Source organism: Chlorocebus sabaeus, chromosome 12 (assembly GCF_047675955.1).
Source record: "Chlorocebus sabaeus isolate Y175 chromosome 12, mChlSab1.0.hap1, whole genome shotgun sequence".
NCBI classification, from domain to species: Eukaryota; Metazoa; Chordata; class Mammalia; order Primates; family Cercopithecidae; genus Chlorocebus; species Chlorocebus sabaeus.
Genome location: NC_132915.1, coordinates 28,755,380 through 28,783,288, shown reverse-complemented (window position 1 = coordinate 28,783,288; position 27,909 = coordinate 28,755,380). Strand labels below are relative to the sequence as shown.

Below are 27,909 nucleotides of genomic sequence, written 5' to 3'. Positions count from 1 at the left end.
TGAGTGTGTAAAAATGTAAAACTTCTCTATATCATAATTATGAAACAAGTTAAAAGGCACACAGTAGACTGGGCATGGTGACTCATGCCTATAGTCCCAGCACTTTGGGAGGCCGAGGCAGGAGGATTACTTGAGCTCAGGAGTTCGAGACCAGCCTGGGCAACATAGCGAAACGCTGTCTCTACCAAAATAATTACAAAAAATTAGCCAGACGTGGTGATGTGCGCCTGTAGTCCCAGCTACTTGGGAGGCCGAGGTGGGAGGATTGTCTGAGCCTGGGAGGTCGAGGCTGCAGTGAGTTGTGATGGCACCACTGTACTCCAGCCTGAGTGACAAAGTGAGACCCTGTCTCAGAAACAAACAAAAAGACATAATAACAGAAGACTATTAATAATGCACTTGGCAAGCAATTAATGACCTTAAAACGTGAAAATAAGCAAACCACTAGTATGAATAACCATAATAGGTAAAAATCAATAATGGAAACATTAAGACCTCCATAGATAAATGGACGAAACAATGGAAAACTCGAAGAAATATGAAGAACTAAAAATGATGTGAAAACGATGTTAACCTTCACCAGTAATTTTCATAGATGCAAATTAAAACCAGGAGATGATTTCTTTTACCTGTCAGATTAGCAAAGTTGTTTGAGATGGTAACAGTCATTACCAAATGTGTAATGAAACGAGCCCTCACTCACGGCTGATAGCAGTGTGAATGAGTATATTCTTCTGGAAATAAATTTATCAATATGTAGTAAGAGCTTTAAATTTTTTAATACCCTAGTATTCCCTAGCAATTCCAAGAATCTAGTCCAAGAAAACATTGATGTTAGATAAAGATATAAGCATAAAATAATTATTGTACTATTTGCGGGAGCAAAACTCTTTGAGCTGCCTCAACTATCCTTCAGTATTAGCATTGACTAAAGTATTAACACACAGTGGTGTTCAGAGTCGTATATCTTACAACTAGAAAAAAATTATTCTTACAAAGATATTTTTGTAATCAAATGGGAAAATACTGATAACATAAATGTTCAGTGAAAAATACTGGGTAAGATAGTATTGTAAGTTTTTTCATATGAAAATACACAGAATAAAAGGTAGAAATAAATATGATAAAATATCAATAGTGGAGTTGCCCAAGGGTAGTGAATTGAGTAATTTTTTTGTTCTGACTCATATTTTTTGGTACTTCCCACATATTTTTACAGTGAGCATTTATAACCAGAAGAAAAGTTTTTTAAAAAACTGTGTAGCCTGGGCACAGTGGCTCATACCTATAATCTCAGTTACTCGAGAGGCTGAGGTGGGAGGACTGCTTGAACTTAAGAGTTTGAGGCTGCAGTGAGCCATGATCACACCACTGCATTCCAATTCCAGCCTGGGTGATAGAATGAAACCCCGTCTCAAAAATAAAAAATAAAAAATAAAAGCTTCGTAGACAGAAACTTATATACATGTACATGCTTTCTTAGAGCATATGGGATAAAACATATTACGAAAAAGTTTTGGATTTATTTTTGAAAGACGAAGGAATGCAGATTTCTTTTTTAGTATTCTGAAATTTTTCTTTCTTCCTTTCTTAGGAACAACAGCAATAGCCATAACAAAACCATGCTTAACTAAAATAGATCCTTTGGTTAACAATATTATTAATATATTGTATTTCAGAGTAGCATTCAAGTTCACATGGCAGTGTGTTTCTCTTGTAGATGTCGTCTGCTGCTGAAAATGGAGAGGCAGCACCTGGAAAACAAAATGAAGAAAAAACCTATAAAAAAGTGAGTGTGCATTTTATTTTCTAAAGAGGAACACTGTGTTGCTGTTTGGTACCTGAATATTATCAAAGGCCTTTCTTTCTCCAAGGCAGTTGTAAGTTACTATCTTAGTTTCCAGTTGCTGCTATAACTAATTACTGCAAATTTAGTGGCTAAGACAACATACATGCATTATCTTCTAGTTCAGTAAGTCAGAAGCCTAACATGGGTCTCCCTGGACTGAGATCCACGTGTCTGCAGAACTGTATTCATTCCTGGACACTCCAGGGGAGAGTCCGGTCCTTGTCTTTCCCAGCTTCTAGAGGCTCCCCGCATGCCCTGTGTCGTGGCTCCCTGCCATCTTCAAAGCCAGCAATGGCTGGTGGAGTTGTTCCCAGGCTGTATCACCCTGACACTTTAAAGGGCCTATGTGATTGCATTGAGCCCTCCTAGGCTCACAGAAACACAGAAAAATATTAATAAAAAGTAATATTCTTTATCTAAAAGGTCAGCTGATTAGCAACGTTAATTTCCTCTGCAACTTGAATTCATTTTTGCCTTATAAGGTGAAATATTCACAGGTCCCAAGGATTAGGGCATGGGGATCTTTGGGGGTCAATTCACCATAATACAGAATATTGAGTGAAGATAGTTGTTTGAAGACTGTTCTTATTCCTAAGAAGAAGGCTCCTGAGGGCATGCAGTGTTCTGTATATAACATATAAATCCTTTAATGGACTCGCTACTTTCCACCAACATTTAAAACATTTCCTATCTTTGTATTTTAAAACTTTTAAAATGTGAGATGCTCCTCTTCCCCGCCTTTTCTAAGTTGCTCAGATTTTATGTCTTCAGTCCATTTCACAAAAACTCGTTTTCCAGACTTCCTAGTGTATCTTAACTTACCAGTCTTTGACTGATAAATTCTTGACTCCCAGCTACCAAGCTAATGTTCAAACACATTACTGGGTGAAATATATTCCTAAGCACCTCTACTCCTGATTATAAATTGACTGTACATTTTAGCTTTTCAAAGTTCTTGCTATTTCACCCTCTTAAGAGTAGGAAGTTTGTGTACTGAAGCTTTATTATTTCTTAATTTTTCCCTTTATACTTTGATGGATAGCCTGCAAGACGTTTAGTCATAAAGTATATGAGTTATGTGTTCCGACCACATATTCAGGTCATGGAACTAGCATGATGTATTTTCTGTTCTATTTTCATGTGGGGGAATATGCACTTTTTCCTGATCTTTTTTATCTGACTTTTCCACTCAGCCAAACCTTGAAATATAAACCGGGAGGTTATCATTCAAAGTGATGGTGTGGTTGGAAAAGAGTTGGGTAAAGATTCAAGAGCTCAGAAGTGTCACAGCATATTTTATAAAATTTGTACATCTGGCCAAAGGCAACAATACACTATTATTTATTTTTAGACACAGGTGAAAAACCAAATCCTGTCTCGTTTACCCAAGATTCCATGTACATTCATTCAAGCATGGACCAACACAGAGTACATCGCTAGCCTGTTATTACTTCAGATCAGTTTCAGGTAGTATTCTCAGTCAGCATCAAGATGCACTGAAATTCTTGACTGAATTCTGACTTACAGGAGAGGCTTTGTGGCTGCAAAAGTTGTAGAAAAAATGTGACCATGACATCTCAGAGTTTGCTAAGTGTACCCTGCCCAAGAATTTCTTTAGTCAAGCAGGTTTTCAATAATTAGTATAGGTAATTCTATGATTAATGTCTCTAGTAGGATATTTAACTCAGCAATGTTTTTTAGGTTGTAAAAACTGAAAATCAAATTCTATGGTAGGAGAAATAAGGAAAAACACAGAAAACCTAAAGGGACCAGAATTTTTTTTTAAACGAACAATTTTTTATGTGTAATAATATCAGGATCTTATTAATGATTTCTGGTTTTAAAAGGTATAAGTAATGGAAGGGGATGTACATAGCCTCCTTAAAAAGCACCGAGAAGACCAGCACAGCACTTAGAACTTCACCCCTTAATAAATATGGTATTGATATGCATAGCAAGAAGAAGGAATCGCTTAGAGAAAGTATTGTTTTACTGACAGGTAAAAGCTCAGCTGAATTATTCAGTTTAATTCTCTGATCTTCAAACTGAAGAAGGTGTTAATGGTGGACTTAGGAGTTAGATATTGCAAATGTGTTTATCTCAGAGTTAGGAGAGGTAATAATAAGAGGCACATAAGCTATTGCAAATATGTTTATCTCTAGGCCCAGGTAAACCATTTCCCAGACGAAAGAATTTAAAGCTAGAATAGGAAAACCTCTGAATGTGAGCTTTAAACAAATTTGAGAATGGGAAAATTGTCAGAAAACAGGACATAGCAAATATTATTCCTATTTTCAAAAATGAGGAAGAGTACATTCTGGAAACCAGATTATAAGTGAGACAGTATTCCCCAGTATAATTTGAGCATTATTATTATACATATGGTTTATACATATTTAGAGAAGAAACATATCTTTTACAAACCTGGAGAAGTTCATAAAGATGTAGTTTATTTCAAACTAACTGCATTTCCAATTTTGAGAGACTCATTAAATTACTCATAAAAAGTATGTTCAAATTTAATGAGTCTTGATTTAAAGGCGTCTAAAAGATTCACTAGTCTCCTTTCAGACAAGGTGGATAAGTATGGGTTAAATATTATGTTTAGTGTGTTTGTATCTGGTTAGACTAATGGTCTCAAAAACTGGCAGTTTTACTCCCTATTCACTCAGTCTCTACCAGCATGATGCCTGAGTTGGCCCTGGGTAGCTTACCATGCTCACCCATGACCTTAATGAAAGCATAAAAGCAGTGCTTTGCAAATGCAAATGACAAAAAAAAAAAAACTGTAAATGATAGCAAACAGACTACACGAGCGTTGTCAAGGCCACCATACATCTTACTCCCTTTACAGATACCTTAAAGTTAAATTTCTTTCCCAGTCCTGAAGCCCTGACCATCAGGTATGCACAGATTTACTAAGAAGCTTTGATAACCCATTGTTTTTGCCTTGACTGAAGCCAATCCATGGATCCCAGGTTAAGGCCTCTGGTCCTCTATTCTAGGAGTGAGAAATATACCCCAGGAATTTATAAGTAGCTTACAGTGGAGTGGGAGAGGCAAGACATGAAAACAATTTTAGAACACAGTAGTCTATAATGAGGAGTTCAAAAGGGAAGAAGCCAATATTGTTAGAATTAAGCAGCAGGTTTAGGCTTTCTGTATTGAGCCCCAGATATACTGGGCAGCTGCCAGCAACATTCAGCGTCATGAGTGCTATGATTTCCACGTGTTATTAGGGAACACTCAGTGTTCATGGGACAGCTTTACACTCTGTGTCTCAGCTATTTGCATGTGATTATTGAGGCTGGCTGCCTTTTGTCTTGCAGTTGACCATTTCCTGAATCCATTCTCAGTTCTTGGCAAGCTCAGGAAGAACAGCTAACATTGGGCCGTGAGGTTAATAATGTCTTCAGCTAATGGCTAAAATAAGAAGTTTGATTTTAGCTGCATAAAACAAACAAGCTGCCCATTAAGACAGGCATTAAAGGCTGCCTGGCTTTATTTACAGAGTGCAGTATTGCCATTATCAGTTAATTTATTGAGTGCTTTCCGCAAGAGTTGTAAATGCAGAAGACTACTGGGGCCTGGCAGCTAAGAAGGGAGGGAAAGAACCAGGGGACCATGGTAAACAGGAGAGTCTGCACCTTCCTTAAAAGGGGCAGCAGGCAGTCAGCTCTAGCCAACAGAGCTATGAATGAATGCTCGCCTAGGGTTGCCAGATACTCTAATGTTTTTCAAGAAAACAGATGAAAATTTTGATGTGAAATCTGCCATTTTAAAATGACAGCAACTAATTCAAACGTTTTTATTTTTTTATTTTTATTTTTTTTTATTTTAGTAGAGACAGGGTTTCACTGTGTTAGCCAGGATGGTCTCGATCTCCTGACCTCGTGATCCACCCGTTTCGGCCTCACAAAGTGCTGGGATTACAGGCTTGAGCCACCGCGCCTGGCCCCCAAACGTTTTTAAAAATACACTCTGGACAAAACAGTTTGCCTGTGGACTCTATCTGGCCCTTAGGCAGTGGCCAGTTTACAACCTGTGACCTCCCTGTTGGTATGAAAAAGTGAGAAGGAAAAAGGAGGATGCAAAAGAAATGTAAGAACTTGTCTCTGCCTCCCCGTACCTTACAACTTATTTGGGAGAAAAAAGATGGACCCACATGAAAAAATTAAATCTTAACCCAAATTGGTGTTCAGTAAGTGCCAAAACAATTGATATTTCTCTTTTATTTTTTTTGAGTTGGAGTCTCACTCTATTACCCAGGCTAGAGTGCAGTGGCACGATCTTGGCTCACTGCAACCTCCGCCTCCCGGGTTCAAGCGATTCTCCTGCCTCAGCCTCCCAGGAGTAGCTGGGACTGCAGCTGCACGCCACCACGCCCAGCTAATTTTTGTATTTTAGTTGAGATGGGGTCACTGTGTTGCCCAGGCTGATCTCGAACTCCTGAACTCAGGCAATCCACCCACCTTGGCCTCCCAAAGTCCTGGGATTACAGGTGTGAGCTACTGCGCCTGGCCAAAAATTCCACTTTTTAAGTGACTGTGCATTCTGATTTACCTACTTGTTTGTCTTGATGGCAGGGAGTCCAATGAGCACAGGCACAGAATTAGGGAGGAGTATGATTTGTTGGCATTACAGGAGAGGCTGGCCTGGATAAAGCTAAGTGGCAGTGTCTGGGGAAAGTAGTAGGCAGATTTGGAAGTATGGGCTGGCTCTAAATGACAGCTACCCTTGGGTGCTGGTTTGAGGTGTTTGGATTTTATGTTCTAGGCCAGTGTTGTCCAGTGGAACTTCCTGCAATAATGGAAACGTTCTATAATTTGCACCAGTGCAATAGCCACAAGCTATGTGTGGCTGTTGCGCATTTGAAATGTGGCCAGTGTGTCTGAGGAGCTGTATTTTTTATCTTAATTTTAGTTAAATTTAAACTTAAATAAGCACACGTGGCTGATGACTGCCATGCTGGGGAGTGCAGTTTTCAGGCAGTGATGTACTGTAACATTGTTGTAGGGGCTAGTGACAAATGAAAGGCCTGTGCAAAGCCAGTGGCAGAGCACAAGTTGCCCAGGGTTGGAGGAGATGACACGGGAAGACTTTTGTGTTAGTTGAGCAACAAAGTTGGGTTAAAAGTTGAGTAGGAAAAGATGTGGGGAATATTTTTGAAAAGAAAATTACATTTCCAATCAGTGTGACTACCAGAAGTTTTCTGCCATTGGTGGAACTAGGGAAGTTTGGGAAAGAGTATTGTGTTATTTTGGGGTTTTGTTTGTTTGTTGTTTAAAAAGGCAAGAGACTTAAAAGGATGCAGGAGGCAGAGCACGAGTTTACTTGAAAGAGGATGGTTTCAATGCAAATAAAATACTGATGCTAGAGATTCAAGTTTTGTCTGTTTTATATGTGAAGAAATGACCCAGCCCCACTTCTCCAAAACAAACAGATGTCAGGGAAATTCAATGACATATGCCAGGTTACCTTACAGTTCTTTGTTAGGGAGATGATTAGAAGCTCTAGTCACATGATGTCCCATGTTGTGATTTGTTCATTGGACTGGGTCACTGTTTCCCAACCACCAGGGCCTAGACTGTCATGGGAAACAGGCACTGCCATTTGCTTTTCTTCTTGTCTCACCTCTTCACCCTGAGGTTGTGGTTCCAGGTCCCTCACCCCTTCCTCTTCTGCTTCTCCCTCCTTTCTGGGCCTCCTCACAATAGGCCTCCACTGGGAGATTCTGGTTTTGATGACCGCAGGCTGCTGTGGGGGCAGAGGCCACCTGCCTGTGGCACCGATGCCTCGCCTACAGTGTGCAGAGTCTTTTTAGCTAGTTTTCACCGTGACAGGCACACGTGCTGACAGCACTCAGAAAGCTCCAGTGAGAAACTGACCAGACCAGGACACCCACAGAATCCTTGACCCAAATGCCCAGTTTTGTTCACTTTGTTTTATTTTTGAAGACCTTGGTTGTTGCTTCATTCCAGTGTCTGAGACAGTTTCCTATCAGTGGAGGCAGGCAGCGGTGAGGTAGGAGGAAATAGTATCTGACCCGGACCACATTCCAAGGAAAGATACCTTTTATTGCTTTTTCAATGTAAGATAATGGCTCAGAGACACTTTGATCTAAGATGAAGTATCTCTTTAAATACAAGGTCTTTTATAAAATATTTCTGACCGCTGGTAACACTGGCTGTCTCCAGGGACAACCAGGTAGTAGGGTCCTTAGTTGGTGGGAAATTTCTCTGTGTAAACCTTTCTGTGGCCAGGCATGGTGGCTCGGTGGCTCTGTGGCCAGGCACGGTGGATTACGCCTATAATCCCAGCACTTTGGGAGGCCGAGATGGTTGGATCACCTGAGGTCAGAAGTTGGAGATGAGCCTGGCCAACACGGTGAAACCCCATCTCTACTAAAAATACAAAAATTTGCTGGGCACGGTAGTGCAAGCCTGTAATCCCAGCTACTTGGGAGGCTGAGGCAGGAAAATCACTTGAGCCTAGAAGGCAGAGGTTGCAGTGAGCCAAGATCACACCACTGCCCTCCAGCCTGGGCGACAGAGGGAGACTCTGTCTCAAAAAATAAATAAATAAATACATCTTTCTATGCATATTTAATTTTGAACTATGTGACGGTAATACCGATTCAAAAATTGAACAAATAACATTTCAGGATTTCGGAGGGAAGAGGGGCTGGAGTGTGTTCTCTGTCCTGACCGTTCTTCTTTTCCTTCAGATTCTGGAAAGCCACCACTTCCATGAAACAAGCAAATTTGTTTGTGCTAAGCAGCAATTGTCATGCATAGCAGCTATGCTGGTCTCTAGGATGAATGACCCTTTGGTATTCTAAGTGTGATTCCTAATCCATCTTAATCCAAAACACCCTAACCTGCTGGTTCTCAATCCGCAATTTCGCCCCCACCCCCGGGAAGATTTGGCAATGTCTGGACATATTTTTAGTTGTTACAATGTGAGGGCTGGCGCTACTGGCTTCTAGGAGATAGAGGTCAGGGATGCTGTGTCTTACGATGCAGAGGATGGACCCCCAAAACAAAGAATTATCTAAACGTTGTTAGGGCCAAGGCTGAGAAGCCTTGTTCAAATCAAACTACCCTTTCTAAGAGGAGGGCGGATGTGAGTCTAGCTCTTCCAGATACTGGTTGATAACCGTAGGCATTTTTCCTAGTTGTTGTGAACCTTAATTTTTCTCATTGATAAACTGTAATTAATTAATATCTACCCGAGCTGGCTCATAGTGCTGTGAGGATCAAACAATTTAACAGGCATGAGCAAATACTGGGAAAAGTAGAATACTAATGAGTGAAGTCACTGTTTTGATTAGCAAGAATACAGTCCCTGAGCCTCTGATCTCCAGATTAGTTCTGTGGGGACAGAGCACTGGATTCCTGGGGAGAAGGATTACTTAGCCTCCTGGGGCAGCTGCAGTCAAGCCTGGGCATGGGTGGTGAGCTGACAGTACTGGGGCATGACGCTGTAGTCATCCCAACAGCAACAGGTGTCTAAAATCAGAGAGAAAGATGTGCTCTTAATAGTAAACGGGTGCCACTGCACTGCAGCCTAGGCAACAGAGCAAGACTCCATCTCAAAAAAAAAAAAGTAAATTGCTGTTGTGTTTTTTAAAATTAAGCAGCAAGGAGGTGAGCTGCATCATTTACAGAGGGAACATTTTTAAAATAATTCCATTACACTTAAAAGCATGTGTAATCACATCACATTACCATGCACCCCCCGCCCTGGCAGATCACTCCTCCAAACACTTGCGCTCTGTCTTCTTCCTCACTAAGTACTAAAGCAGGTGATCGCAAATCTGCCTTTACAGCTTTTAAGCAGGACATTACAGATAATTAAGCAAAAAGAATCGGCAGCTTCAGATTTAAAACAGCTGAGCAAGCCAACCCTCTCATTAGCCTGTTGCCCGGAGTGGTTCATTCTTAAGTGACCTCTTTCAGCATTCGCTTTGGAGGGGGCTTCCATATGTTAAGTTCCCCAGATTTGTTGTACTTCTGCCTTCTGATTAACTGTAGACGCTGTGTTTTGGTCCCTAATACCTATAAACATCACATTGCTGTCTCTAAAACACAAACTATAGGAAATCATATTCTACACCCAAAACTTACTGCGCGGCTTCCTTCAGGGGCAAAAAACCCCACAATGTTGTTGAGTTTGGTGTGAATGGCAGGCGAGGAGGTTGGGGTGTTGAGTGTTACTGCCGCCAGTGGGGCCATCTGAACTGTGGTCCCTGTTCTCAGGGCACAACGATGCTTTTGTTTTTCAATTAAAAGGCTTAATATAAGCAGGTGTTCACTTGCTTCCCTGTGCAGCTCAGCCAGCCGGGTTCTGATCTGGCCAGCAGGCCCCGTTTCCCTGAGGCCTGTGGCTCCTCCACTTTCCCCACTCACTAACTGCCCTCCTTTGCCTGAGCATATAAAAGAGAGTTTTTAAGGTGGCTCTTAAGAAGTTGCAAAAGAACATAAAAATTTAAAATTCTAAAATTCTCTGTTCTGAATTTGGGAAAAGATGACAGCAATGTAATTTAGGTTCTAGTCTGACATCTACTTAATAATCATAGGAAACATACCATGTGCTTATTCAGAGTTTTTGCTGTTTTATGGAGTTAGAATCATTGGCTGATGGAAGAATTTTATTTATCAACTATATTGAGTTTATTTTAACCAGAAGCCTACTAATTCAGTGAATTAAAACCTAATTATTACCAATCAAAAGCAATTTTAAAAGCAATGCTAATAATAAGAGTTAACATAAGTGCTTAGTGTATGCCAGCTATCATTCTAAGCACTTTGGAAAATTCATTTAATCTTCCTAACAGCCCTATGAGGTGATACTATTATTACCATTTTACAGATGAGAAAACTGAGGTACAGAGAGGTTACCTAAATGCTCCAGGGCATAAAGCAAGTATGTGGCAGAGTAAGTCTGGGATTTTAACCCCAACTGTCTTTCTTCAGGTTCTGTAAGACCCTACCCACTGCATTATTGTCTGAATGCCCTGGTGTCTGGAGGGCAGTGCTGCCTATGACATTAAAACAGTGATTCTCAATTATCTGCAATAGTAGCAGGGGGCAGTAAAATAAACTCAGACAACTTTGGAATGGGAACAAATTAATAGAATTTAACAATTTTTTTTTTAGATGGGGTCTCACTCTGTCATCAGGTTGGAGTACAGTGGTGCAATCTCAGCTCACTGCACCCTCCGCCTCCCTAGTTCAAGCAATTCTCCTGCCTCAGTCTCCCTAGTAGCTGGGACTACAGGCGCACGCCACCACGCCCAGGTAATTTTTTGTATTTTTAGTAGAGATGGGGTTTCACCATGTTGGCCAGGATGGTCTTGATCTCCTGACCTTGTGATCCACCCGTCTCGGCCTCCCAAAGTGCTGGGATTATAGACGTGAGCCACTGTGCCCAGCCAACAATTTTTTTTTTTTTTTGGACAAAGTTTTGCTTTTGTTGCCCAGGCTGGAATGCCGTAGTGTGATCTCAGCTCACAGCAACCTCTGCTGCCCGGGTTCAAGCTGCTCTCCTGCCTCAGCCTCCTGAGTAGCTGGAATTACAGGTGCCCACCACCACACCCAGCTAATTTTTTTTATTTTTAGTAGAGACGGGGTTTCACCATGTTGTCCAGACTGGTCTCAAACTCCTGACCTCGGGTGATCCACCCACCTCTGCCTCCCAAAGTACTAGGATTACAGGCATGAGCCCCCGCGCCCGGCCTACAATTTAACAGTTTTAAAATGTTTTCCCTGATTGAGTGGTTCCAAAGCCATTTTTCTCATCAAAGTGTATCTCACTTCTGAACACAGAATCTGAACTGTAGCCTCAAGAATAACTTTTTCTAGAGAGTATGTAGTGATTTTAAAATGAAAAACAAAAATAAAAAAAAATCCCTCGGGCACTGTGTAGAACACTAGAAATGAGAAGATGACTAAAGTGATCATTTCAAAAATTATCGCTGAATGCAGAACTCAAAATTGACAGTAAAGGATGAGATCCACTTAACAGTGGTGACATATCTTGGATTGTCAAGTTAGAAGAAGAATACATTTTAAAACGTACTCTCTGGCAATTCTGTAGACTGTCGCAGAAAGAGTCACAACTCGATAATAATCTTCTCAACCGCTTAAAAACATCTGGTAAAGAAAGCATTAGGTAGGAGGATGACTATTTTGAAAGTTATTTTCCTCTTTGGGAATCCAGTTCTCCCAAATGGTATACTGTATTTTCTGGCAAGTTCTATTTACTGTCTGGTCCTGTGTCAGCTGCTTTTATTACACCAGTGAAAGGAAGATGTGGCAGCTCAGTCCTCTGCATGAAAGAGGCAACCCTTCAGTGTATCATTAAGGAAGGAAAAGAAGATGGGCTGTGGTCCCTGTGCAGGCTGTGAAATTAAGACTTTCAGCGCTGTATCAGTTCTGCGCAACTTCTGACATGCATGTACACCCAGACACCCAGAGACAGAAATTGGGTTCAATTAGAAGGAGACTTCTAAACTATTCATGAGGTCTTGCTGCAGTTCTTTCCAGCAGAGTTGATGAGCTACTCTTCCTCTTAAATCAGTGATTTCTGCTCATCCATGATGCGCTGCTGTCCACTTCACTGCAGATCAGGAGGCATTTGGTTTTTGAGCACAGAGCTGAAATGTAGGCTGTCTGGGTAACGTTCTAATTTTCCTGAGCTAAGTTTTCATATTGTGACCTTGCCATTTTTATGGGTGTGCTTAGTGCCTAGAATGTACGACGTACATTTGACTTACGTCCGTGTACTCATTCATTTCTCCAATTGACAAGTATTTATTTAGCTTGGCATGGTGCTAGGCCTTAGGGGTGGAACAGAGGCCAAGAGAGACCTAGTCCCTGACCCTAATAATGCTTTCATTGTCATAGTACAGACAGATGAGAAACAGTATGCACAATCTAATACTAACTTTTAAAGTACTATGAAGAAAATAAAGATAGGCAAAGGTACTGCTGCCTTTTAGATAAGGTATTCAGGGGACCCTCCCTAAGGAGGCGGCACAGGGGCTGGGATTGCAAGTGTGTGAAGGAGGCAGTCAAGAGAAGAGTGGAAGAAAGAATGTGCTTGGCAGAGAGAATGGCCTTTGCCAAGCCCCAAGGCAGGAAGGAACTTGGTGGATTCAAGGAACTGAGCAGGAGGCCAGGGGTGAAGCAAGGTTCTGAGCAGGGAAGAGTGGCCAAGTAGCGTGACAGCAGCGGTTCCCAATGGGAGCCAGATTTGTCCCCCAGGAGACATTAGACAGTGCTGTCACAGTTGAGGGGAGTAGGTGCTACTGGCACCAGGTAGGAGGCCAGAGACATTGTCCCCCGACAACAAATACTCATCAGCCCCAAGTATCAATAGTGCTAAGTTGAGAAGCCCTGAGTTAGAGAAATAGGCAGCAGCCTAGACAAAGGTAGTGGACTAGAGGAGAAAGAAGGAAACAAGTTTAAGATTCATTTCAGAGTTGATATTGACTGGATGGGACCATGGTTGGATGTAGGGGTGAGGGCATGGTAGGAATGATTGATGATCCCGGGATTCTAATTTGAGCACCTGGGTGGATGCTGTGACCATCAGTTGAGATAGAGATGCATGGTAAGGGAAAAACAAGTCTTCCAATTTGGACATGTGAGTTTGAGAATGTCAGGCAAGCGGGTGGTTGGACATGGGTTTGGGACTCAAGGGAGAGGTCTGGGGTTCAGCTTCAATTTGTCGAATTGCAAATTCATAGGCATTGGTGAAATGGATGCAGAAGAGGCCTCAGGAAGGGGGAACATCCGTATTTTGATATTGCCTCCTAAGATCCTTTTCCACAGTTATATTCCTAAAATACACAAAGCTGGCCAAGTCACTGCCTTATTATCTTCCATTGGCCTTCTGATGCCTTCAGAAAATATCCTTGCTCCATAGCATGGCATGTGAGTCCTTCACAGCCATCCCCAGTGGGTATGTCTTAACCATGCCCTGCCATTATCTTGGACACACACCTAACTCTGGCCGCGCTGCATGCTGCACCTTCCTCTTTTCCATCCCCATTCCTTCCAACACAAGCTGATCACTCTGTGATGTCTTCATTCCAGAAACAGCTCTGCCATTGCCTTTGTCCACTCTCCCACGCAGTGACTGTCAGTCACCCTCCCCAGCCTCCCTTGGCTGCACTTAACTCTGTTATGTCACAGATGACTTTGTTTTGTAGTAATTGTTGGCAGTTATGTCATGCCAACTGCACTGTAGGTGGCTGGGGAGCAGGGGTCTTGCCCAATTATTTTGACATCCATAGGTTCCCACATAGCATCTGGTACAGCATCCAAGGGATGTATCACTTTTTTCTTCTTAATTCTAAGATTGTTATAGATTTTCCAAAGAGATGTTCTTGAGCCTACAGTTCTGGAGGTGCAATTAGAGGTGAGATATGGGGTGGGGTTGGAGGGCTGAAGAGGGATGGAATTTGTACTGTGGGTGTTCACAGAAAGAACACTTTGAAAGAGCTCAGTTCCATTCCCTTGGCTTTTTCTGTTTCAAAACGGTAGTGATTACCTGAGTTGTGGATCACTGTACAGGCATTTGAAAGTTGGCTCTTAATGGTGTGGCATCCTGAAGTCCCCTCATCTGTAGTCTACAGATGGCTTGTGATCAGCCATTCCTGGAAGAACTTCAGCAATGAATTTTAAAAGGCAGTCTTTTTCCAGCACTGTCAGTTAAAGGTTCTGTTCTTTCCAGATGTTTGCTCAGTTAAAGGCAACCCCTAGACAGATGACAGTAACTGTCAGGGGGAGGTCAGGATATGGGATCGTTTGGCAGCCCATTTCTCCAGAACGAACATCGTAGTCAATGCCCTTTTCTTTGGAACATGAAAGAAACAAGATCAATGGTGGTTCAGGTTTGCTGTTTCAAAGAGAGTGAGAGGGAACAATAGCCTAGCAGTTTTAAAAGCAACTATATCCTTCTCAAAATCATAAGGAGTGTAGACTTTAAAGCTGCACTTAGGAGCCAGAAACAGGCATTGATGACAACAGACAGAACATTGGACCCAACTCTTTCTCTTCCTTCCTCAACAGCAGTGGACTGAGAAGGGAGTGTGTGGCAGGGCCATCAGGCTGGTTGTGCCATTGATAAGCTCAACCTTATACAAGAGAATGTCTGAGCATAGAAATACTATAGTGTGGCTTGAGTATTAAATCTAACACTATGTGAGAAAGTATCAGGGAGATGGTAATTGGCTGTACAAATAACAAATTGCTACTATTGATGCTGGCTCCCCACCTACTCCCAATGGAATTTAAGCCCTATGGGAATAGGGACTTGGCAGTCCAGGTATTAATAGAATTCGATACTTAGTAAAGGCCACAATAATACTGCCACCTTCTCCATATTGGGACACTGTTCAAAGTATGGAATTGGAAATTTCAAACCCATTCCAATTGCAGATTGGGACCCCATTCTCCTTCTGTGGTAGTCCTTATTATTGAGTATTGAAGGTCAAAGCTTGTTTCAGAAGGCAGTGGAATTCTGTGGCAAAAGGAAATCTAACCTTCATGCATTAAAGATACCTTTTTAAAAAGATTGTGCCTAGAAAGCAAAAAAAAATTTTTTTTTGCTTTCAGTTATATTAAATAAAAATGGCAAATTTTCTATTGTAGCTTTACCATCTCAGTGTCTGATTTAGTTTCAGGAAGCTATATTGGGCTTCAAGAACCCTTTTTCCTCATCTGTCTCTGCCTTTACACATTCAAACTGTTCTGCCTGGGACAATAGAGTTTTTCTGGGAAGAAGCAAGTGCCACCTTCTTTAAGGACAGAGAGTGCAGTAGAATGGGGTGAGGGTGTGTGGTTGAAGACAGCAAGATAAGGGAAGGTGTGAGTGGGCAGACAGCATCTAAAACCCATTGCATGGATTTTAAAGAAAATCATGAACAAACTAAGCTGCACAATCAGCACAGTCCCTCACCCCAGGTTATTTCTTTATTTTTAACTTATTTATCAGTTATTCTAATCTTGGAGACAAGCCAGTTCCCCCATTCCTGTCCCCCAACCAAATGTTCTTCGGAATATTTGATTTGGATATAACTTTAAGATGACAAATTAGAGGGGTTTTAAAGTTGTAAATACAAAAGAGATTTAAAGCAGTAAAGTTTAATTTCAGAACAAAATCAAAGGATGGAGTCTTCTGAGATTCTGCTTTGTAAAAAACAAAACAAGACCCTGTTTTCCAAGGAAGCATTCAATGTAATAAAAACATCAAACGTTTCCATTTCCTTTGGAATTTGGGGTATGCCAGCTCAAACTACATTGATGTTTATCTCCATGCTTTTTATTCATTTTTTGGAGAAAATTTTGTTTTTAGCATATGGGATACATACACACATACATATATATATGCACACACACACATACACATATATGTATATATAGAGCTTATTTTTAAGTGTGCATTTTTTTTTTTTTTATGAGGGTCATGAATTGCTTCAGATGAGTTTATAGATGGGTGGGAAGAAACTACACTTTATGATAAAGCTCCTGATTTACCTGGTCAAAGGGAGGCTGTCTTACCAGAAGCCAGGTGGCCATGCCAAGCAGATACAGCATGTCTTAGGTATCCCTTTGCCCTCAGAGTCCCTAGCAGGGACACACAGCGGCTGGTACACAAGGCAGAGTCTGGTCAAATCTGGGGCACCAGGCCGAAGCCCTTTCCCCTCAGGCTTCCATTTCCATGAGAGATGAATTTAAACCCGCAGTCTACTCCTGGAATAGGAAATGTTACAAACATCCATGCCCTTCCTGTTTATTGACCCGAATTCAGCCTCAGCAAGGTCACCTGGGCCAGAAAGCGTTTGGCACCCAGATGGCCTGGAACAGTATCTTTGTTTCCAGCTTTCCAGCCTCAGAATGCCTGTCTCCCTACATGTTCTCCCTCAGTAGATGTATCTGGGCACTCATTTGTGTTAGGCAGCGATATAGCAGTGAACACAAGGAACTTGGCCCATGACCTCAGGAAACCAAGTTAAGTGGTCTGTGCATTTTAGCACTTTACTAAATTACCTTTAAAAATGGTTATCCCATCTTAGACGTCCCCCAGCTAATTAGGGGAGCCCTGTTTTTCCGAGTCCTCACTAGCAGTAAGCACTGCTCCTTTAAAACTGTTTTAACAGCTAGATAGGTGAAAATGCCTTAATTTTCACTTTAATTTGCATTATTATTGTTAAGTTAGACTTTCCAGAGGATTTTTATTGATTTATGTGTATTATTATCTATGAATACCCTTTGTTCTCTGATTTGTAAGCACTAATATATTTAGGGCCTTGCATTTTTGTTGCAGATGCTTTTCCAGTCTTAAATTAGACTTACTTTTCCTTACCTTTTTTTTTTTTTTTTTTTTGACCCAAACTTTTATATAGTCAAATTTGTTAATACTTCCCTTAAGGCTTTTATCTTTGCTCTTCTTTTGTAATTTTGTGCTAGTAATGCCTTGCTTTAATTTTAATAATTTGTAATGCAAGACTTCCCACGGTATTCTTAATTTTCAAAAATTTCCTAGTGATGTTTTTACATTTTTTTCCCTCTGATTGAACTTTGGAATTATAAGGTCATTATCTCTAAAAAAAAAATTCTATTGTGATTTTTGTTGAAATTTTATTAAATTAATGAATTTAGAAAGAAGTATCTTTAAACTTGTATTTTTCCTTCCAAGAATTAAATGTTGATATATTTATTGTCTTTTATGCTCCTCAGTAAATTTTTATTTTCTTCATAGATTTTGTACCTATTTTTAGTTGAATATATGTCTGTGTAACTTATATGGGTTTTTTGTTGTTAATGTTTTGAGTTTTTTTTTTTTTTTCTTGTGTGCATGGGATTTTTTTTTCCATTACATTTTCTGACTGGGGATACTTAAGATCTTAATTCATGTGAGTTTATTTTTTAAACTGATACCTTTTTTTTTTTTTTTTTTTTTTTAACCAGTCTACTAGGTTCATAACTGATTCTTGGGTATTCTAGGTAGCAATCATATAATGTATAAATTATCATTTTTCTCCTTCTAACCAATATTTTGTAATTGGCTTGTCTTATTAATATGATATTCAAAAACAGTATCAAAGAATTCTTGTGATAACAGCACAGCCTTGTCTTACTTGTGTTTTAAAAAAGAAATGGCTCTTGTACTGTTTCCCAAAGTGCATTCTTTGTACACACAAGTTATTAATAGATACATAAATAAAAATCCCTTGGTCACGTACATTTGGAAAGTGTCACTCTAGTGCTTCCATTAGTATACTGTTGTCTTTTAGCTTGAAAAATTATTTTCTGCATTAAGAAAGTTTCTTTCTGCCTCCAGTTTTACTGAAACTTTTTTTAAAATCATAATTGAAGGGAGAGGAAGAAAGAGGAGCAGGGGTTGAAAAAAACTATTGAATACTGTGCTCAGTAATGGGGAGACAGGATTGACTGCACCCCAAACCTCAGCATCGCACATTACACCTAGGTAACAAACCTGCTGTTGTATCCCTGAATCTAAAATAAAAGTTGAAATAATTTTTTTAATTAATTAACTAAAATCTTTATTGAATATTCACTTTTTCATATAATTTAAGCTGACCATGGAAAGGCAATTATTGTAAACACGGTTAGCTTTTTGAGATACTTCAAGTACTAGCAAATAATAAAATCGTGTTTCTCTTAAAATATTATTTAATTCAGATTTTATATCAGTTTAGATGAATGGGATCTTTTTATTTCCTTATAGTTTGGAGAATGTCTTAAAATTTCTTCCTATGACTCTACGGATCACTTCCCCATACCAGAGTAATGTGTGGAAATTATCCTAAGAGTTAGTGCTTTTTGCAAGTTATTTTGGGGTGGGCAGGTTGTTGAAATCATTGAGAAATTTTGGTTTTGGCAGGGGGGAGAAAAGCTTGTGTTTCTTTTGCCTGAAAGTCTGTGCTTTTTCATCTCCGTTTTCCTTTTGTCGAGAATTTTAATATAATTTCATGTTATATTTGGGCCTGTGCTTCTTCATTTGCAAAACTTGGGGTGTGGTTGACTGCTAAATGCTGTTGAAGCCTCTTGGTTTCTTGGTGGTGGTGGTTTTGTTTGTTTTGATTCTGTGATCATCTCTTGCAGCAGTCGTTTTACGAAGGCCAGGCAGGATGCCTTGGAGAGGGAAAAGAGAAGAATGTAAAGAGTGGAGAGAAGGCTACATCTCTTTTTGAGAAAACCTGAGTTAGTTTCCCTTTGGTGCAAAGGCAATAATATCCTGCATATTTTCCCACCCTTCCTTAAACACCCTGTGGATTAGGAACTCAAATGACTCCATCGGTTTAGGAAGATTAATCCTCTGTGGGAAAAAGTAGAGATTTTCTCTCCCTTTTCTATGTTCTTGGCAAAATGAATACAACAGAAAATTATCAAAGGCTGTCGTCAGAGTTTGAATTTAGGAAAATTAACTTGAATGTGCCTAAAGCATGACAGCGTGCTTCCATCCCACCGGCCCTTCAAGCCTAGGGGAGCACTGATGTAACCAGAGCCTGAAATGGAGATGTGGTCTTGCAGAAAGAGGAAGAGAAATGCCAGGGGTGCTGTATTTCTGTTAGGTCCAACCATGGTCGTCTCCATTCCAGAGAGGTCCTGTCAAGACTGTTTTCTACCCAGAAGGCCAAGTGTGTACTCTTCCATGTTATAAACTCATCACCCATTCGTTTATTCAGCAAATGGTCCTCTAGGACCACATACTGAGACCACAGAGATGCAAGCCAGTCTCCTTCATGTCAACCCAGTGCCAATTAGCATCAACTCTTGGGGCTAGTGGGACAAAGAGTGAAAATGTTCAGGTACCTCAATTGAACAGGACCTAAAAGTATTAAAAGCATTTCACTGCCAAGTGCGGTGACTCACACCTATAATCCCAGCACTTTGGGAGACCAAGGCGGGCGGATCACCTGAGGTCGGGAGTTTGAGACCAGCCTGACCAACATAGTGAAACCTCGTCTCTACTAAAAATACAAAAATTAGCCGGACGTGGTGGTGCATGCCTGTAATCCCAGCTACTCAGGAGGCTGAGGCAGTTGACTCGCTTGAACCTGGGAGGCGGAGGTTGCGGTGAACCGAGATCTCACCACTGCACTCTAGCCTGGCCAACAAGAGTGAAAATCCTTCTCAAAAAAAAAAAAAGAAAAGAAAAGAAAAGAAAAAGAAAATATTTCACATTTGCTGTATGTATTAGTTTCTTATTGCTGCTACCGCAAATTACTGCACACTTAGGGACTTAAAACATTTATTATGTTATAGTTCTGTAGAACAGACATTTAATATTCTTCTGGCTGGGCTAAAATCAGGGTGTCAGCATGGCTGTGTTCCTTATGGAGGCTCTAGGAGAGAAGCCTTTTCCTTAGGGGCCACTTACATTTCTTGGCTCATGGCCCCTTCCTCCACCTTTAAAGCCAACAATGGCAGATTGAATCCCTTTTACATTATGTCTCACTCACTGCTCCTTTGCCTCCTCTTTTTTTTAACCCTTAAGAACCCATATTATTACATTAGGCCCACCTGGACAGTCCAGGACAATCTCCCTAACTCAAGGTCAGCTGATCATCAACCTTGATTGTATTTGCAACTTGTAACATGTTATATTTTGCCTTCTAAGGTTATATATTTGCTGGCTCTAGAGATTAGGATGTGGACATCTTTGGGAGACAGTGTTCTGTCTGCCACCATATAATTTCACAGCGTCTACCTCTGTGCATCTGCAGCTCTTTGTTATGCCTTTGTCGTTACTGTCAGTCTGTCTGGTACTCTCAGTAGATACTGACTGTGATCCTGAGGTGTAGACATCACTGTCTCAGGTCTGTATTTCCTTCTCCTCCTCTCTCTCCCTTTTCTACTTCAATCCCTCCATAAAATCAACGTGCTCAATAAATGTACCTTCAATACCTAAGTCTCGCTGTAATCAATGTACATAAATGAGAAATCATTTTCTAGGATATAAGCATGGAGCTGGCTTCAGATGCAACACCTTGTGACTGAAAAGCAGATGTGGCTCCGGTTACTACTGTTAACATGAAGCAATTCATGTTTGAACAGAATTTTCAAAATCAAATTTTGAACTCACTGCTGGAGACAATGTGGCCCCCTTCATTTCCTGGATTATTATGCCTCTCCCACAGAACCATTTGCTATATTATTTCTTTGGTGTTTACAGAAGCAGATCATGTTTATGAAGCATGTCCAGAAGAAGGAAATGATATATGGAAAATCTCTACATGGGGTATAGAGTCAAGTGATCCCTAGGTTAGAATCAAGAACTATAAATAGGCCAGTGACTTCATATGTACCATGGGACTGGTATTTTCCATCTTTCAGCCCACAGTTTGGATAAACTTAGATGGATTTTTTAATAGTTCTTTGAAAATGGAACATTAGCTATCCACAGATATTTAACTTTGGACAAAAAATAGGAATAAAAGTCATCATTTCTGATGACAGGACTAGACAGACCTTTTTACTTGAAAGTAATTGAATATTCTGTGTGTTTTTGCAGTTTTTTTGAATTGAGAATAGTGACCATCACTTGAGGTGGAAATGGCAGAAATGATTAATTTAGAAAGAAGAAGGATTGTGGGGTGGGTGGAAGTGGCATTTTCTGCATTGTATTCTTAGAAACTTAGACTGTTAGAGTTGGAAGTACTCTGATAAAACTGTTCTTTAACATATGAGAAAACAGAGGCCCAAATACCTTAAGTCCCTGGGCCAAGAGTATGCTGAGTGCAGAAAGCCACACTGTAGCTCGTGTCCCAGGCCCTGGCCCTCAGCGTTTCTCAGCCCACTACACTCATCTCCAGCACCTCTGATGGACTCACTGGGGTGACACCATCAAACCATGTGCCCCAAAGATGCCTTCATGTCGATTTCCACTTGAGCGTTTCTCATGCTTGGATGGCTAATATACTCCCTGCCTGGTTTACTCTTGAGAACCCGGCTTTCATCTGCTGTGGGACACAGTAGCCTTTGCGTCAGTGTCTATGTGCACATGTGTCCATGGAGGCAGGGAGAGTGGACAGGCATGTTTGTACACACACTACACCAGCAGCACTTTTAAGGACAAGGATCATGACAAAAGCAACAGCAAGTGCACTTTCTTTTCCAAATTACCCAAGGTTGTTTTTTAAAAATAGTAATATCACTTCACGTGTTTTGCACTTGGCTTGGTGAAACAAAATGTGAGTTAAAACTGTGGAATATTAAAGCATTATTCTTGACACATCTGCAGTAGGAGACATTCCATTGATGTGGATAGCATATATGCAGACAACAAGCATTGATGCTGTACTTCCACCTACAGATAGAAGGGGAATGTACCTTGGTATGAGAGTTTTGCACTTAGACAAAGTCTTAGTTCTCAACCAGAGCTGATTTTGCTCACCACCCCTCCAGAGGGCATTTAGTAATGTCTGCAAGTATTTTGGGTTGTTACATCTGGAGGAAGTGGTGCTACAGGCACCATTTGTAAAGACCAGGGACGTTGCTGAACATCCTACGATGTATAGGACAGCTCCAAACAACAATGAAGTCTCGAATCCAAAATGTCAATAGTGCCAAAGTTGAGAAATGTTGGCCTACAGGAATTTATGACTTATCTGATACTTGGCTTTGAAGGCTATGTAGAAAGTTGATTAATTTAGAAATAGCTTGACTTGTGGAATAAACATACCTGGTATAGTCCGTGAACTGAAGTGAGCCAAGGTGGTCTTAGCATTGCTTCCGCACTTGCTCTCTGAGATCTCTGTTCTCAGGGACCAGAGTTAGAAACCAGCTTCCCTCTGCTCTTCACATCTGTGGGTCCCATGGTTGAGGATTTTTATGTATTATTTTTGTTTGGGGTCCTGATATAGCTTAGATAACCAAACATAGAATTTTAAAAAATGATTGTGAATCTAAAGAACTAAGGAATGCCTTGCCCTGATCCATTCTTGACACAAGCAGCCCCAGTCAGGGAACCCTATGGCAGGGGAGGAACTGGGCCTCAGCATGGGCAAGTCTTGGCAAAGACCACTATGGCAGCAGTGTCTGAAAAAGGAGAAGGGTCCAAGGAGGGAGGAAATGGCTAGGAGGCTGCAAGAGCCTTCTGTTAGCACCGTGTTCTACTCAGGGACCAGTGTAGTCAAAATGATTTGTATTTCCTTCTTCCCTTTTAAATTTTCGAAAGAAAATTTCCATATTTTTGGGGGGTTTTCCCCATTGCCAGGTGGTTACATTCCAAACCAATTATATCATGGGATACAGACACAAATATTTCCAATCATGTTCATTGTGTAGGGCTGATAGCAAGGTGATTCCCCTCCATGGCAACACATCATAACCATGCAAGCCCATAAGTATCAGCAACCGGAAGTCTGGCATCAGGACCACCCATGCCTTTGTTGGGCAGTTCCGACTGGTGGTGGTAGATGGAGGAGACTGAGGCCTCTTTCACTCACTTCAATTCAGAGAGTGAGCCACTCTACTCCTCTTGGAAAAACCTATTTCCTTACCCAACCAGACTGTAGAAAATTCCCCCCAGGCATATACCATGTCAGGTTTCTTTCACAAGCCAACCTGTTTCCAAGCAACCCATCTTGTAACCTTCTGGAGCCAAGTATCCGATATTGGTGCGTGGAGAAAGATGAACGGATTCTGCACAGACACAGGCCCTACCAACATGGGCCTGGAAGAGGGGAAGCTGGAGTTGTGGCTCAGGAGACAGGCAGAGGTTGTTAGAGGAAGCACAGAGTATCAGAGGTGAAAATAAAGTCAGTAGTCGGCCAGGCCTTTTGTGCAACGGACTCAAGAAACATGTAAGAGAAGAAAACATTTTTAGGTAACTGATTACTTGTGTGCACCCTGAAAGTTGACCGCTGCAGGGCCTAAACAAGAGAGAGGCCTTACAGTAGGGGTTATGTGTCCATAGGCTCATGGAAGCTTGGCATTGAGATGATCTATATTCATTCAATATCATCTACTCAGTCATTCAGCCAACACTGAGTTAAGCTCTGAGAAAGGCATTGTGGTTAGATGGCAGATAGGTTAGCGTTGTTGGAAAGAGTGTGGGGTCAGAGGTCTGGGCTGCAGAAACCCACCACAGTTTCCTCTAACCATGCCTGGGGAAGGGGGAAGGAAGCAGCCCTCTATTGAGCAATCAGCTATGCATCGGGCACTTCCACTTGTGTTGTAGCAGCAGGAGCCAACAGTGGTGCATTTGGGACTGGGCCACTGGAAGACTGGTTTATGGGGATCCAGTCAAGCGTTTCTTGGAAACCTGCTGAGAGCAGGCCCATCACCTGACAGCCCAGAAAGATGTCCAAGTCTGGTGGCCAGATCCAATGAGGGAGATCCAATGCGGGGGATCCCATGGGGGCGATTCAAAGGTGTTTGTTGATAGCTCTGACACCAACTTTTGTGACCTGGGCGACAACCAAAACAATTTAATAATGCTCTCTCAGAGTTCAAGAGAAAAGGACTAAAGAGAATTAAGCAGCAGCCTAGCCTCTACCCAGCTGGCACTTCTGAAGATTGCACATGGGTGAAGCAAGGCTGCTTCCTCCTGCTCCACTTGTGAGAAAAATGACTGCCTGTTCTCCTTTCTTGGTATTGGTCTCTAAGAGTTGTAATCCAGAGAAGGCAAAATGCAATTACTTTCTGTTACGTTTTTAGAGCAGCAACTATAAGTGGGAGGGAAAAAAAAAAAACCAGACATCGAGAAAATGGTGGAATGAAATATGTTAAACCACACAAAACAAGTGGCTTCCAGTGACTATCTATACTGAAAAATAAATGAAATCAGAAAGTCGTATATCGTGTAGAATTTTAGAGGAGGAAGAAATTTTGGCAATTCTCTAAGCCAGCTGCCTTCATTTTCTAGAGGAGGAAAGCGAGCCCCCGTGCTATAATGAAGCTGTCTCACAGTCTCACAGCCCCCTGGTGGCAGAAGGGGCCTGCAACTGATGTTGCGGCACGTTGATGATCCCAAACATCTGTCCATGTTTGTAAATTAATATGGTGGGGCTTATGAAATCAGGGCCATAGTTGTTGTCTGTGAATACTTCTCTTTTTCTACCTTTGGTCAAAAAGCTGGGTGGTAGAAGAAGAGCTAGAAGCCTAGAGCCGGGGCCACGGAGCCGTGGGGGTTCTCTTTCATCCTACCTGCAGCTTGGGTAGCCAGCTGGGTTTTGGAAGACAGTGCCTCTCCTCTGAAGACCTTAGTTGCTTTCTTTGCGGAAGGGCTGATTCTGGCCTCTAGAAATGGAGAAACATAGTAATTTTAAAGGTTATGAGGAAGGGAAGATAGGGATCCCGAAGGCCAGGGAGGAAAAACCAGTGAGTTTGGAGCGTGGGAGCTGCAGGCAGGTGGGAGAAGCCGAGGGCCTAACATGGCTTTTCTATTTGTTTAAATGTACAGGGCTCAGAAATAGAGGATTTTGGAAACTGTATTCCACTGTTCTAAAAGAGAAAGTGTGTAGGGGGAAAATAGCATCTTGACTACAATGTAATGCTAGATCTTGAAACGTGAGGTTACATGGACAAAAAATGCTTAATCCATATTTGAAAGTATGCATAATATTCAAAATTATCCCCCACCTTCAGTGCTTTACCCAGGTTATGGAGATTCTTGAAAAACATGTAAATGAACTTTGTGTATATTAGTCTATGTACACATTAGGAAGAGTTCCATTTAATAGTCTGTTTGTATAACCTGATCTAGGACTTATCTTTCCTGTGTACAATCCTTCTGAATGTAAGTTTCCTCATCTCTGGAGGTAATAGATGGGTTATGGTGAGAAATAAATGTTGCAAATAACTTAATCTTACACAAAATAAGCACTTAACACAATAAAATATATGTGTATTAAAATATCTCAATGGAAATCATTGCATTAGAGTCTTCAAAAACTCAAAACCAGTCTTTTTCTACCCAGGAAACACCTACATTCTAAATTTTAAAGCCCCTTTAGGTAAATACTGATATTAATGTTTCAGATTGTTTTGTTTAAAATTCTCTTGGCATTGTTCTTCTGTGGCTTTCCAGAAATATGGCCATAACTACAAAGCACATGGTACTGTAAACAATTGCTATGGCAGTCATTGAAAATAACTCAATTATTAAAGGAGGGATGTCTTCACCCCCATTCTTTCAGAAAACACAGCTTGGCCATAAGAATTTAGAGAGAAGTCATTTTCCTCATCCCTTCTTGACGTCATTCCTTAGTCCTTACATCTGCTGGTTATATTCTATAATAAGGAGTGTTTAGGGCTGGCATATGGAAAAGTGATTTGAGATTGGTAAACAAGTCACAGCAAGTGATGCCTCTCACTGTCAGTCTATAAAATCACTGCATTGTCAATTTGAAAGTGTTTTTGTTCTATGTATAATTCTGTCTCATTTAGCAACAGTAACCCTGCCCCTTTCTTCCTTCTAAATCTTGGATCCCTGAGCTTTGCTTTTCTATTTCATAAATGTTATTTATTCCTCTAACATAGATAATTACATCTGTGATATCATACATATATGTATAATTCCCTTAGAGCTTATTATGAAAATTAAGAGGAGGAAGAATTAAACTGGGAGAGATTTGAAAGGAAGAAAAAAACTATTTTGATTTCTTCTAGTCCTGTTTCAGTATCTCATATTATATTCCTCATTATGTCTTTTATATATCAAGAAGATTAGTTACAAAAAAGCTACATGACTAATACAAATTGAGGCACAAATGGGGGAAAAAAAATCCAGTGATCCCTACCCCAATAAGAAGCTTCATTTCTATTTTTTTCTTTTTGTTTGGAATAGCAATTAGCTCCTCTTGCCTTATGAAGTCAGAGATTTATCTCTTGAATTAACTGCAGAATAGTGACCAGTGGCTTGGCAAACACTATCAGAACACTGAGAGATGCTGGTTTGCTTCCCCTCCTTAGCCAAATACATTCTTCTTTTAAAACTGAAGAGGTCAGTTGGTGGGATGAAAAGGAAAGGTTTGTAGTCTCTTGGGGTAGGTAGTAAAAGATAACAAGCAGATCTTGTATGTCACTGATATTTCCAGAGTATATTAAGCTTCCATGCTGGTTTCAGCCTTTTTAAGGGAGTTATAATCATCATCCCCTTTCATTCCCTAAATCAGCAACAACAGCAGTGGGTGTGTGTGTGTGTGTGTGTGTGTGACTTCATATGAAGCAAGAGCTTGGTGGCTAGGGGTTAATATCTTCTCAAAGTAGGTGGGGATAATATAAGGCCAGAAGGGATGGATGAGAGGGTGGAGGTTGCTATGGGTTTCTTTGAGGGGAGGTTGGTTGGTTGTCCTAATCTTGTTTTACTTAAAACTGGTAAACAGCCTAGATTCTAATTCCTATTCTAAAGATTCCCAAGTGCCAATGTTATAGTGAAACCTTTCCACTTTGGCCACATCTAGGACACCTTTTAAATTAGTGCCCATGTGTCTGTGCACCTGACTTGGCAGAGGGCTGTGATGTGCTCCTGGAGAACTCTGTAGTGCAGAGGTGTGACTTTGGCCCTGACCCATCTCCACATGTATGGGCAAAGAGTTAACCATGGATTTGCCAGTCAAAGGAGAATGCAAATTAAAAGAGTAGAAGCTGGCTTAGTATTGCTTGGAAACAGGCCCATGTAGTCAAGAAACAAGCAGTTGGAATAGCTACATAGTTTAGCTGGGCCTATGCTAAACTGAAATACAAAACTACAAAGCTGCTATTTCTGTAATTCTATGTCGGGTTATGACATCAGGTATGATGGTTATGAACATGGACTTAGGGTTAACAGATCTAGGTTCAAGGGCCAGTTTTGCCACCTCCTCACTGTGTAGCCTTGGATAAGCTGATTTGTCTTTCTGGGCCAGTTTCATCTTATATAAATCAAGAGTAAGTAATTTTGTACAAGGCTTGGACTACAGTAAGCACTCAGGAAAGGCCAGCTAGCTAATAGAATGGCGAAAAGAGCCATGAACATATTCCATTCATTCCCCATCAAAAGAAGAGTGAGTGGAGTTATGGCAAGAAAGGTAC

General features: G+C 41.0%; 1 protein-coding gene across 2 annotated transcripts in view; it reads left to right on the top strand.

The window, feature by feature from the left end:
- PIP5K1B (phosphatidylinositol-4-phosphate 5-kinase type 1 beta) overlaps positions 1 to 27,909 on the top strand; it is a 305,606-nt gene that overhangs the window by 116,563 nt on the left and 161,134 nt on the right. For both annotated transcript variants that reach the window (XM_007969425.3, XM_007969424.3), the window contains exon 3: positions 1,721 to 1,789. In XM_007969425.3, the coding sequence (XP_007967616.1) occupies positions 1,721 to 1,789 (69 nt within the window). The remainder of the gene's footprint in view (positions 1 to 1,720; positions 1,790 to 27,909) is intronic.